Genomic DNA, 13,688 nt, shown 5'->3' on the forward strand with positions numbered 1-13,688 from the left:
TCCCAATCCATGACTTCCACCATTTAGAGGGGAGGGGATGGTCTAGTGGTATTGTCACTGGACTAGTAATCCCGGGAATGGTCTGGGCTCAAATCCCAGCATGGCAGATTGAAATTTGTAAACAAGTCTGGCATTGAAAGCCGATAGTCTTAAAAACCTATCTGGTTCACTAATGTCCACTAGGGGAGTCTACCGTGAAATGAAGGGGCAATTAAGGATAGGGAGCAAATGCCAGCGAGGCCCACATCCCATGAATGAATTTTTAATAAAGCACACCAGTACCAGCATGGCAATGGATTATCCGTCACCACTGATTTGGAACTATATCGGCCGTTCCTTCACTGTCGCTGGGTCAAAATCCTGGAACTCCCTCCCTAACAGCACCGTGGGTGTACCTACACCTCAAGGACTGCAGCGGTTCAAGAAGGCAGCTCACCACTACCACCTTCTCGAGGAAAATTAGGGACGAGCAAAAAATGCCAGCCGAGCCAGCACAACAGGATGTGGCAGGACTGCAGAGCAATACAACAATAAAAGTAATATTGGTATTATAATTGGGAATATAAGGCCGGATCCTTACCTGGCTGTAAGAGAGGAAGAGGAGGCAAGGCAACGGAAAATCTTAATCATTGCCATTTTACATATATCAGCTGCAGAACCTATACAAAACATAATGCCATAACAGAAAAGAGCATGAGCAGACATCAGCATTATCACATCAGCTCTGAGCAGATCCTCCAGTTTAATCTGATCCAAACTTAGTCCCATCGTACCTCGCTACACATCCAGGATACAGAGCTGGAAATTATCCCGGGCCATATCAGTGACAACTATTGAACAGGTCTGGACTAAGATTTTACCGCAGCTGTTGACCTATTTAATTTGAATGGGTTACTGTTTCCACTGAGACAATGCACAGAAGGATGTCACAGGAGAGTGCGAAGCAGCAATCGCCAGCAATCTGGGCTGTACCTTTGCAACTTGGATGCAGTGCATGGCTAATTGTTTAGGGCAGCACAGTAGCACAAGTGGCTAGCACTGTGGCTTCACAGCACCAGGGTCCCAGGTTCGATTCCACACTGGGTTACTGTCTGTGCGGAGTCTGCACGCTCTCACCGTGTCTGCGTGGGTTTCCTCCCACAGTCCAAAGACGTGCAGGTTAGGTGGCTTGGCCATGCTAAATTGCCCTTCGCGTCCAAAGAAGTTAGGAGGGGTTATTTGGGTTATGGGGATAGGGTGGAAGTGAGGGCTTAAGTGGGTTGGTGCAGACTCGTTGGGCCGAATGGCCTCCTTCTGTACTGTATGATCTATGTTTTCAGCTCTGGCTGGGCGTCTTCCTGGTGGTTGCACCACATGATCTTCAGTTGCCCATCACCCCACCCCTACTTTCTCTCTATTGGCCACCGACACATCCATCCTTGGGAAGCTCCTCTCTCTCACGCCAAATAAGTTATTTAATTACCCAGTCGGATGACACTTGACACACTTCGTCTGCTTAAAGAAAGACAACTTGATTTTTTTCCACCACTTTCCATGACCACTGAAGTCTCAAAGTGCTTACAGCCAGTGAAGTACTTTTGAAGTGCAGTCACTGTTGAAATGTAGCAAACAGAGCAGCCAATGCACAGCCTTGGTAGTGTGGTGGAGGCAGGTTCAATCGAGGCATTTAAGAGGGCATTAGATGATTACTTGAATAGAGTCAATGTGCGGGGATTTGGGGAACAGGCAGGGGAATGGCACAAAGTCATGATAAGGGACAAGTGCTAGGAAATGGGATTGAGCCTGGTGGCTCGTTTCCGGGGCAGGTACAGTGGGAAAAGTGGCCTCCTTCTGTGCCTTGGATATTTCTATGTTTTCTAAATATCTGAAGAGGAGGAATGTGCAGGGACGTGAGGAGAGGACGGGAGGGGGATGGTAGCACATGAACTGCTCCGTAGGAGAGCCAGCATGGGGACGATGGGCTGAACGATCTTCTTCTGTGCTGCAAAGATTCCATGATTCTACGTTCTTCTTCAAAAGTGTGCACTCCCTCAGTACTGCACCGGAGAGTCAGCCTTGATATTTACACCCAAGCCCAGGGACTGAATCTTGAAACTCGAACGTTATGACTCAGAGACAACCCTGCTGCAACTGACCATGGCTGACACAGTTTTTATTTGGACACTGATATTCTTATCACTAATAAACTTCAAATACATTGAAATCAAGCACCGAGGACCAGAGAACCTGGCTGAATTTCTCACTCCTACCTTGGACCACAAAGTTGACGGCCTGCCTTTCTGCTTGGTTCCGTGAGCTGTAATCCTGAGAGTTGATGTGAGGCAATGGCCTCTTGCGTCCCATTAGCGAAACAGAGTAGCCTAATGTAATGAAACAAGGATAAAAGTCTGTCGCACCCACCTCCACCAGTTTGAAACTATGGTCCTTTTTAAATTAAATTATTATCCAGCATAGTTGCAATAAACACCAAGTGACCAAATGAAGGAATGAGTCCAGACACACGGCAGTGTGGTTCACTATTAAGTGCTCTCTGAAATGACCCAGCAAGACATTCCATTGTATCAATCTGGTCTATATCCCACCCCAGGCAGAAGTGAAGAAGGCGCTGGACGAACTGTACTATTATAAAAAAATGAAACATAAACCGGAGGCCTTCTTTGTGGGAGTTTCCAGCCTTAGCACCCGGCCCTGCTGCCAGAGGGGTGCGCTGCTGCCGGAGAGTCTACTAAGCTTCGCTTTGTAGCTCGTTATGTTGTTTAAGCCTTGCCACAACTAACGAGAGTCCGTGACATAATTCTGTGACTCTAGCTTGGTCTGATATTGTCTCTTGGTATCCCTGATAACTTTGCAGAGGTTGTACCTGGATTTATTGTGTAGGTCAGGGTCGCCTGTCTTGAACGCCTGAGACCTGGCCTTCAGTAGGGAGTGAGTCTCCCGATTAAGCCATGGTTTCCGGTTGGGGAACGTACATACTACCTTCTTTGGCACGCAGTTTTCTACACACTTGCTGATGAAGTCTGTGACGGTGGTGGCATTCTCGTTTTGGTTGGTCGTTGAGTTCTTAAATATGGACCAGTCCACTGACACCCAAGCAGTCACGTAGGAGTTCTTCTGTTGCTTCGGGCCAGCACTGCACAACCTTCTTAACCTGATTGCCTCGCTTAAGTTTCTGCTTGTATGCTGGGAGAAGGAGCACTGTCTTATGGTCTGATTTTCCGAAGTGCGGTAGGGCGATGGATTTTTGTGTAGCAGTGGTCGAGAATGGACCGGAGGTGGGACAGGAGATGCGCTGGTGAAAGTTTGGCAGTACACTCTTGAGGTTGGCTTGGTTGAAGTCCTCGGCCACGATGAATAAGGCCTCCGGTTATTCTGTTTCACTGTTATTCATAGCAGTGTACAATTCGTCCAGCGCCTTCTTCACTTCCACCTGGGGTGGGATGTAGACCGCCTGAGAATGGCAGAAGTGAACTCCCGTGGAAGGTAGTACGGGCGGCACTTCACAGTCAGGTATTCCAGGTCCGGGGAGCAGTAGTTCACCAGGGTCGTCACATCCAGGCACCAGGAGGAGCTGCTGAGGAGGTAAACCCCTCCACCCTTTGCTTTTCCCGATGATGCCGCGCGGTCTGTCTGGTGTATTGAGAAGCTGTCAGGTTGTATGGCACAGTAAACCTTCTCTGAACTGCTTCTAATGCATTTACATCTTTCCTTAAATAAGGAGACCAATACTGTAAACAATACCACATAGAACATAGAACAGTACAGCACAGAACAGGCCCTTCGGCCCTCGATGTTGTGCCGAGTATTGTCCGAAACCAAGAGCAAGCTATCCCACTCCCTGTCATTCTGGTGTGCTCCATGTGCCTATCCAATAACCGCTTGAAAGTTCCTAAAGTGTCCGACTCCACTATCACAGCAGGCAGTCCATTCCACACCCTAACCACTCTCTGAGTAAAGAACCTACCTCGGACATCCCTCCTATATCTCCCACCCTGAACCTTATAGTTATGCCCCCTTGTAACAGCTACATCCACCCGAGGAAATAGTCTCTGAACGTCCATTCTATCTATCCCCCTCATCATCTTATAAACCTCTATTAAGTCACCTCTCATCCTCCTCCGCTCCAAAGAGAAAAGCTCTAGCTCCCTCAACCTTTCCTCATAAGACCTATCCTCCAAACCAGGCAGCATCCTGGTAAATCTCCTTTGCACCCTTTCCAATGCTTCCACATCCTTCCTATAGTGAGGTGACCAGAACTGCACACAATACTCCAAATGTGGTTTCACCAGGGTCTTGTATAGTTGCAGCATAACCCCACGGCTCTTAAACTCAAGCCCCCTGTTAATAAATGCTGGAAAATCTCAGCAGGTCTGGCAGCATCTGTAGGGAGAGAAAAGAGCTAACGTTTCGAGTCCGATGACTCTTTTTCAAAGCTAAAGACAGAGAAAGTGGGAAATATTAATATTGTGGAGTGACAATGAAAGAAGTACACAATACTCCAGTTGTTGTCTTACAAATACCTTGTACAACTGAAGAATAGCCTCCCTATTTTTGTAATCTATTCCCCTCAAGGTAAACAATAACATTCTATTAGTTTTCCAATGGAGGGTGGCACAGTGGTTAGCACTGCTGCCTCACAGCACCAGGGACCCAGTTCAATTCCAGCCACGGATGACTGTCGGTGCAGAGTCTGCACGTTCTCCCTGCGGCTGCGTGGGTTTCCTCCGGGTGCTCCAGTTTCCTCCCACAGTCCGAAGATGTGCAGGTTAGGTGGATTGGCCGTGCAAAATTGTCCCTTAGTGTCCAAAAAAAGGTTAGGTGGGGTTACAGGGTTAGGGTCATGGCATGAGTTTAAGTAGGGTCCTCTTTCCAAGGGCCGGTGCAGACTCGATGGGCCGAATGCACTGTAGAGATCCTATGATTCTAATTACTTGCTGTACTTGTATACCAGCCTTTTGTGATTCATGCACTTGGGCTCCCTGATACATAGATACATAGAATATAGGAGCAGGTGGAGGCCGTTTGGCCCTTCGAGCCTGCTCCGCCATTCAACAGGATCATGGCTGATCATCCAACTCAATAGCCTAATCCTGCTTTCTCCCCATAGCCTTTGATCCCATTCTCCCCAAGTGCTATATCCAGCTACCCCTTGATCCCTCTGCGCCTCAGAGCTCTGCAATCTCTCACCGTTTAGAAAATGAGCTTCTTTGTTATTCTTCCTGCCAAAAGGGACAATTTCACATTAAAAAAATTTTTTTTTAAGAGTACCCAATTATTCTTTTCCAATTAAGGGGCCATTTAGCATGGCCAATCCACCCAACCTGCACATCTTTGGGTGGTGTTGGTGAGACCCATGGAGACACGGGGAGAATGTGCAAATTCCACACAGAGAGTGACCTGGGGTCGGGATCGAACCAAGGTCCTCAACGTCGTAGGCAATAGTGCTAACCGCTGTGCCACCATGACAATTTCACATTGGCCCACATTATACTCCATTTGCCAAATTTTGCCCCTTATTTAACCTGAGATTTTATTTTCTGCAATAACCGTTGATGTGGCATTTTATCAACTGCCTTCTGGAAATCTAAGTACAGCACATCCACTGGTTCCCCTTTATCCACCGCGCATGTGACTCCTTCAAAGAACACCAAAAAACTGGGTAAACATGATTTCCCTTCCACAAAACCATGGTACTCTGCGCGATTGCCTTGAATTCTTTCTAAGTGCCCTGCTATAACATCTGTAATAATGGCTTCGAACATTTTCCCCATGACAGATATTCGGCTAACTGGCCTGCTACCTGTCTCTCTCCCTTTGTAATTAAAGGAGTTACATTTGCTATCTTCCAATCTAATGTAACCTTCACCGAATCTAGGGAATATTGGAAAATTAAGACCAATGCATCAACTATCTCTCTCTCGCTACTTCTTTTGAGACCTTAAGGTGACATCCATCTGAACCAGGGTATTTGCCAGCCTGTAGACCCACAATTTGCTCAATGCTGCTCCTACGTCCGACGTTCCTCTGCTCACATCCCAAGAACAAATGAGTACAAAAAAATTACGATCAACTGTGTAAACTGTCAGTTGCGGGATGAATATTGGCCAGGATACTGGGGAAACTATCCTGCTCATCTTTGAATTTGTGTTGAGTCTTTTACATCTACCAAGGACAGATGTGGGGCGGGATTCTCCGTTTTGCCGGGATTCTCCGTTGTGCCGGTGCTCGGGGGTTTCCCGACGGCGTGGGGCTGCCCCACGATGGGAAATCCCATTGACCGGCCGGCGTAACGGAGAATCCCGCCGGCGGGTCGGGGCAGAAAAGTGGCGTGGCTGGGCGGAGAATCCAGCCCAGGGGCTTTGATTTAACCTCTTATTCTCCAAAACGTGCAGCATTCCCTCAGTACTGCAGTGGAGTATCAGAGTAGATTGTGTGCTCAAATGTCTGGAGTCAGACTTGGGCCAAAATCGTCCAACTCAGAGGCAAATTTGCCGTGAAGCCAAACTAAAGAACAGTAAGACACCACTTAAATGATCATGAAATCTTGCCAAAAACACAGAGAGAAAAGCTAACTGATGGGGTGAACGCCCTTCCTTTATGCTGAAAGTGCTTCTTCCACAGTGCAATGAAAATTGCCAGGGTTTTTTTTCTGCTGACATTTGACAGGGGTGGGAATCTGAAAATGACTCACAGGTACAGTCATTGATAATCGGTAGAAGTCTCAGAGAGGAATTGGGGATATCTTTTTACCCAGAGGCTTGTGGGGTCTGGAACTCACTGCCTGATCGGGTGATGAGCGCAGAAAACCTCATTGTATTTTTTTTTAAACGCTTGGAAGTGGCTGGAAGCACTGGAAATGCTGTAACCTACAGAGCTACGGACCAAGGGCTGGATGGTGGGGTTAGGCTGGTTCGCTCTTTATTGTCTGGGACAGGCGCGATGGTCCAAATGGTCATCGTCAGTGCAGTAAAGTTCTCTGGGTGGGTAACCCCACTGACAGTGACGGGACCAGAAAATCTGCCTCTGAAGCCGCATAACATGCTGCAGGGTGGGGGGCAGGGAGGGGGGGGGGGGGGCACCAGGCCGGTAACCCTCTGAATTTATGTAAGTAGAGGAGATTCTCCCGAGGTTGGAGTTGGAAACGTTACTGGGCCACGTTGGAAGATGGTACACTGCTCCCAGGTTTTGTTAAAATCCTGACCAACAGTGACTGACACTTAACACTGGGTGCTTGATGTGTGAAAATGGTTTATTAGTGTCGGCTTGACAAACACCAGAAGGCATACATTTATTTTTATTATTAAGTGGACTCCCAATTAACAAGGTTTTCAGAGGCAACGTTTTGTTTTGAAAAGGCTGTAAGCTTTAGTTTATTTTGGCTTTGGGCAGAAAACTGAATTCTTGAGGGTTAAGCCTTTTGATTACCATGTGAAGGAAGTGACCTTGTTATATCATACGCAGCTTCTCCAGACAGACCTTGTAATCAGACAAAAGCCTTTTCATTCTCACCCGCCGAAATGCACTCCAAACCAGATCTCAAGTTACAGGGCTCCTGAGTCCCAGCCACTGTCCTTTATCTCATGATCCAGAATGATTGCCTTCAGCTTGATGTTTGATATTACTTCATTTTCATGCATGCAGGTATTTGAGAACATTGGGATCTGGACTCCCTGTGAAGCAGCTTAATTTGTCCTTTAATTAGAATGTGTTTTGAATAACGATCCTCCCGAAACACAGCATCGATTGTCCAAGTTTGAGGCTAACGTTTTTCTTGCCAGAATACTCTTGTTGCCAACTTTCCAAAGTTCTTTGTATATCACACGGTGCAGTGCAAGATGGTATAGAGGCAGGGTGGAGATCGTCAGCCTCCTGCTGGATGGAAGTGTCGGGTCATCAGTTCCTGCTGACCCCTGTCACTGAGATGAAGAGTGCTGAGAAGTGATTTGTTCACCCACGAAGAACAGGAAGAAGAAAAGAAATCAAGACCAACTGGAAAAGGACTAAATGCCCTAATCCTTATACAATCTACCCTAGCTCACGCCCATCGCTGACCTTCGATTTTGCTCCACTTGGGCCACCTCCTCTTAAACAGCATAAAATCCATCACATTTTCCCCTCTTTTCAGCTCTGAAGGAAAGTCATGCGGACTTGGAACGTTAACTCTGTTTTACTCTCCATAGATGCTGCCAGACCCGCTGAGCTTTTCCAGCACTTTCTGTTTTTACCTCAGGTTTCCAGCGTCTGCATGATTTTGTTTTTAGAAAAGGTTCATCTTAGTTCATATGTTCATAAGATATAGGAGCAGAAGTAGGCCATTTGGTCCATCGAGTCTGTTCCGCTATTCGATCATGGCTGATTTCATCCTGGCCTTAACTCCACCGTCCTGCCGTTCTCCATAACCCTTCAACCCATTACCTATTAAACATCTGTCTAACTCCTCCTTAAATTTACTCACTGTCCCCCACTCTGTAGTAGCGAATTCCACATATCCGTAAGATCAAAGTTCATGATTGAGCAAAACTTACTTCCTCTGCCCAGTACAAAGGGCCTGATGTATGCATCAGCGTTTCAAAGACTGAGAGGAGATTTTATTGAAACATCTAAGATCATGAGAGGACTTGACAGGGCAGATGCTGAAATGATGTTCGCCTGTGGGAGAGGCTCGGGGATACAGCTTAAAAATATTCTCGCATGTGAGACGGAGAGGAGGAGACTTTATTTTTCTCTTGGAGGATCATTCATGGGGTTCGCTTCCCCAGAGAGCACTGGCGAGCAGTGAAATTGTTGAATATTTTTAAGGCTGAGATTAAGACAGATTCTTGAGTAACAAGGGAGTCAAAGAGTGTCGGGGTTAGACAAGAAAGTAGTGTTAAGGACACAATCAGATCAGCAATAACGGAGCAGGCACAAGGAACCAAATTGCCTACTCCTGTTCCGAATTTGTACAAACTGTTGTGTTATGCTTCTTGACGTAGCGTAAGCTGATTCCTTGATGTACACTTTTACAAAGGAAGGTTCAGACTTGGAGATAGCTTTAACACATTTATTGAACAGTTAACTATTCTCCTACTTGAGTTCGACTCTCTTGCTAATCTAACTATAGTAACTATATCTCATTAACCAGTCTGCTCTAATCCATACGGTGGGTGTGATGCTTCCCTGATCTGCCCCTGTCTCTCTGAGTGGCGCCTATGGAAAGAGAAAGAGCATGTGTGCCCTGTCCTTTTATATGGGTAGCCCCCTTGTGGTAGTGTCACCTCTGGGTGTGTCTTGAATGCCCATTGGTCATGTCCTATCTTACTGACCTATTGGTTGAATGTCTGTGTGTCATGATGTCTCTGGTGCTCCCTCTAGTGTTTATCTAGTATACGTGTATTTACATTAACCCCTTGTGTATTTACAGTGTCCTAGTGTATCTACATTAACCCCCTGTGTATTTACAGTGATGCATATCACCACACAAATGTAAGTACATTACCGATGTATATACCTCAAAAAACGATGGGCAGCACGGTGACGCAGTGGGTTAGCCCTGCTGCCTCATAGTGCCGAGGTCCCAGGTTTGATCCCGGCTCTGGGTCACTGTCCGTGTGGAGTTTGTACATTCTCCCCGTGTCTGCGTGGGTTTCGCCCCCACAACCCAAAAGATGTGCAGGGTAGGTGGATTGGCCACGCTAAATTGCCTCTTAATTGGAAAAATGAATTGGGTACTCTAAATTTATAAAAAAACACTGCAATGAAGTTACGTGAAAAGCCCCTAGTCGCCATACTCCGTGAACAACTGTGCAAGGTAGAAAAGGTTGAGGAGGAAAAGAAGGAAGAGGGGAAGGGAAAGAGTGAAAGGAAGAGCGACAACAACTGGGTGAGAAAATGAGTGAAGGGAAAGAAAGGAATGAAGAACAGGAAGGGCTGATTTGGGATGGTGAACATTTTAATGGCCAGGAAGGAGCTGGGGTAAAACATTTTGATTTAAACACCTCTCACACCATGTGCCATTGGGCGGGAGGAGGTGAATTAAAAATCAGGGTCGTGGTGTTTGATTAATAGATTCGGATCGCAAGGAAAGTTTCAGAGACTGAGATAACGGCCATCCCTTTAAATAAAATCGATTGAGGTCTATCACAAACAGTTTAACAGTGCTCCTCAGGACAAGAAACAAGGCAGCTGCCCAACACTACACATTAAAGAAGAAATGAGAAAATCAGACAGTTGGAGATAATGGCCCTGTACAAGTAAATATGGACGGGTAGAAGTCAGACTTTGTATTGTAAGCAGTATCGGTGAGAGATTTTCCACAGGTGACAATGACAGCGTTGGGAGTGAGTGATACTATCACTGAGGGTCAATGACAACATATGATCTGCTGTTTACACGGACTTGCTGTTTAGCATTCAGTGTGACATTAGGGAAAGTGGAGTGCTTGGAAACAGCCCATGTTCTCGTGGCTAAACTGGTTGATGCAGTCACCAGCAGAATCATAGAATCCCTACAGTGCAGAAGGTGGCCATTCAGCCCGTCGAGTCTGTACCAACCCACTGAAACAGCACCCCAGCTAGGCTCACTCCCCCGCTCCATCCGCGTGACCCCACCCAACCACACATCCCTGGACACTTAGGGGCAATTTAACACTGCCAATCCACCTAACCTGCACATCTTTGGACTGTGGGAGGAAACCCACGCACCCGGAGGAAACCCACGCAGACACGGGGAGAGCATGCAGACTCCGCACAGACAGTATCCCAAGGGCGGAATTGAATCCAGGTCCCTGGCGCTGTGAGGCAGCAGTGCTAACCACTGCGCCACCGTGCCGCCCCAGAAAGAAGAGACATTATTGTCTAACAATGATGCACTTTACGAAGAGTTTGGACATCTGAAGGTGACTTACAATCAGGATGTTAGATGTAAATGATCTCCTACCTTAAGGCTGTGGGCACTGAACTATTTGGTGACCAGCGTTACCAATACCATGTACTATGCTTGATAACTGGCAGTAAGTGATTGGAAAGGCATTATTCTAATCTTCATTCATGAGGAGAAACTGAAAGGGCCAAGGACAGATAAAGCTGCAGAGTCAGCGATCCCAGTTGGAAACTTTGACTAAGATTCCTTCAGTGCTGTGAGAAGGATGGGAGGTGGGACTGGAGGAATTTTAACAGGGAATTTCAGGAAGGAAATGTCAAGTTCAACGGCCTGAGTGAGGAAAGGGAAGCCAGAGATAGAGCAACATCTGGACACAATAATATAAAATCAGAAAATAGGGCGGCACGTGGCGCAGTGGTTAGCACTGGGACTACGGCGCCGAGGACCCGGGTTCGATCCCGGCCCTGGGTCACTGTCTGTGTGGAGTTTGCATATTCTCCCCGTGTCTGCGTGGGTTTCACCCCCACAACCCAAAAGATGTGCAGGTTAGGTGGATTGGCCACGCTAAATTGCCCCTTTATATAAAAAAAATAATTGGGTACTCTAAATAAAAATAAAAATAAAGTATAAAATGCTGAAGGAACACAGTGGGCTGGTTTGTCCACTGGTGGGATTCTCCGTTACGCCGGCAGCGCACCCACGCATGGGGATTTCCCAATGGCGTGGGGCTGCTCGCAATGGGAAACCCCATTGGCTGGCTGGCGGGATGGAGAATCCTGTTGCCAGCGGGAGCGTGCAAGCCAGAAAACCGGTGTGGCGGGACGGAGGATCCAACCCAGTGGGCCTGGCAACATCTATGGAGACAGAAACAGACGGCACGATTTAACCAGAAAAAGATCTATGTCTGGTTTTGGTGGCGTTTAGCAGGGTGTTTTTCGACGGCTGCAGGAAAGGCTCCTCACAAATCGGGGTGCCATTTTGTCTGGCTGCCCCGATCTTCCCCACCCCCCTTCTAGCACCCCCCACCCCTGTTTTAACCCCACCCCATCTGCCTCCAATCTCTGGGAGGCCCCTGGGAACACCCCTTCAATCCCCCCCTCCATCTGGTAAGGTCACCTGGGCCCGATCCGTGGCATTGCCACCTTGACAGTGCCAGAGTACCAGGCTGGCAGTGCCATAGTGCCAGGTGCCAACGGGAGTGCCAAGGTACCACCCTACCCTGTCCCTGACCCTGGGGTCTCCAATGGCCTGGGAGATCCCACCCCCCCAGGTACCATTACAACTGGTCCACTAAATGGCTCCCAGACGAGGTCTCCCAGGCCCGGCAGTTCAGTCCCGGCACCCAGGCACCGGGAGAATGCCGCCAACGTATATTTAAATGAGCCGAATAGCTTATTTAAATATGCAGACCTGGATCATGCCCAGCGAGAGCGAGATCCAGGTCGCAACATCTTGCGAGACTCTGTTAAATCTCACGACGCCTCTCGCGAGATTCTTGGCCTCGTCCCGACACCATGTTGGATGTGGCGAGGCCGCTAAATTATGTCCAGAGTTAATGTTTCGAGTCCATACGTCTCTTCTTCAGAGCTGAAGAGAGGGAGAAATGAGATGGGTTTTATATTGTGGAAGAGGACAGATGGGAGCTCGGAGAGATTTGACAAAGATGTCATGGACACAGGACAAAGAGAGTATTAATGATAGTTTCAAAGACTAAGGCAGATGTGAATAGTAGCCTCAAGCTCAGATAGCAGAATGTGTTAATAGCATAGGGCAGCACGATGGCGCAGTGGTTAGCATTGCTGCCTCAGGGCGCCACGGTCCCAGGTTCAATCCCGGCTCTGCGTCACTGTCCGTGTGGAGTTTGCACATTCTCCCCGCGTTTGTGTGGGTTTCGCCCCCCACAATCCAAGGGTCTGTAGGGAGGTTGATTGGCCACGCTAAATTGCCCCTTAATTGGAAAAAATAAATTGGGTACTCTAAAATTTACTTGAGAAAAATAATGTGTTAATAGCAGAACAAGGATCAGTGCTCCCTGAAATCAAATCACAAAGAACAAATTACAGACTGGCCCTGTGGGAGGAGGAGGTTGAGGAAAATAGAAATAAGAAAAAAAGAAAAGAAAATGATCAAAATGGAGGACAGAGTTCATGGTCTGAAGTCGTTGAATTCAATGTTAAATCCAGAATACAGTAAATACAGCTCAGTCCTTCACGCAAGCCCATCTTCCATCTATTGACTCTGTCTATATGTCTCACGGCCTTGGGAAAGCGGGCAACATAATCAATGACCCCTCCCAACCTGGTTATTCTTTTTTCCAACTTCTTCCATTAGGCAGAAGACACAAAAGTTTGAGAGCTTGTTCAAACAGATTCAAAAACAGCTTTTTTCCTGCTATTAGACTCTTGAATGGCTCGTCTTTATAGTAAATTGATCTTTTATACATTTTTCTATTTTCTACAGTTGTAATTATTTTTTGTATATTGCATTATGTACATACGTATGGAGTGATCTGTCAGGTCTGTACACAGAATAATACTTTTCACCTCGGTACATGTGACAGAGTTTATCAATAAACAAATCAATAAATAATAAAACTGGACAGGATGGCTGAATCAGGCCTGAAGCTTTGAATGGGCCTTTGAAGAGTAGACCAACAGTGCACGTTGAAAGGACGAAAGGAAGCCATTTATAATATCAGCAATCCTTGGGCAGGAAGGAGAGTTGAATTGCAAAGAATTGACTGGCGGTGAGATGGAGGGAGCGAGAGAGGAATTTGAATAGATGACGTAGCTCGGAGAGGGCAATAGGCAGGTGGCCTGGGTTACAGTGGG

At 47.1% G+C, this 13,688-nt stretch overlaps 1 protein-coding gene across 1 annotated transcript in view; it reads right to left on the minus strand.

The window, feature by feature from the left end:
• Positions 1 to 13,688, minus strand: part of poln (polymerase (DNA directed) nu) — a 459,972-nt gene that overhangs the window by 22,859 nt on the left and 423,425 nt on the right. The window contains exons 13-14 of the mRNA XM_072517547.1: positions 2,250 to 2,360; positions 581 to 659 (exon numbers count right to left, since the gene is read on the minus strand). Of these exons, the coding sequence (XP_072373648.1) occupies positions 581 to 659; positions 2,250 to 2,360 (190 nt within the window). The remainder of the gene's footprint in view (positions 1 to 580; positions 660 to 2,249; positions 2,361 to 13,688) is intronic.

This window comes from Scyliorhinus torazame, chromosome 9 (assembly GCF_047496885.1).
Source record: "Scyliorhinus torazame isolate Kashiwa2021f chromosome 9, sScyTor2.1, whole genome shotgun sequence".
Classification (NCBI taxonomy): Eukaryota; Metazoa; Chordata; class Chondrichthyes; order Carcharhiniformes; family Scyliorhinidae; genus Scyliorhinus; species Scyliorhinus torazame.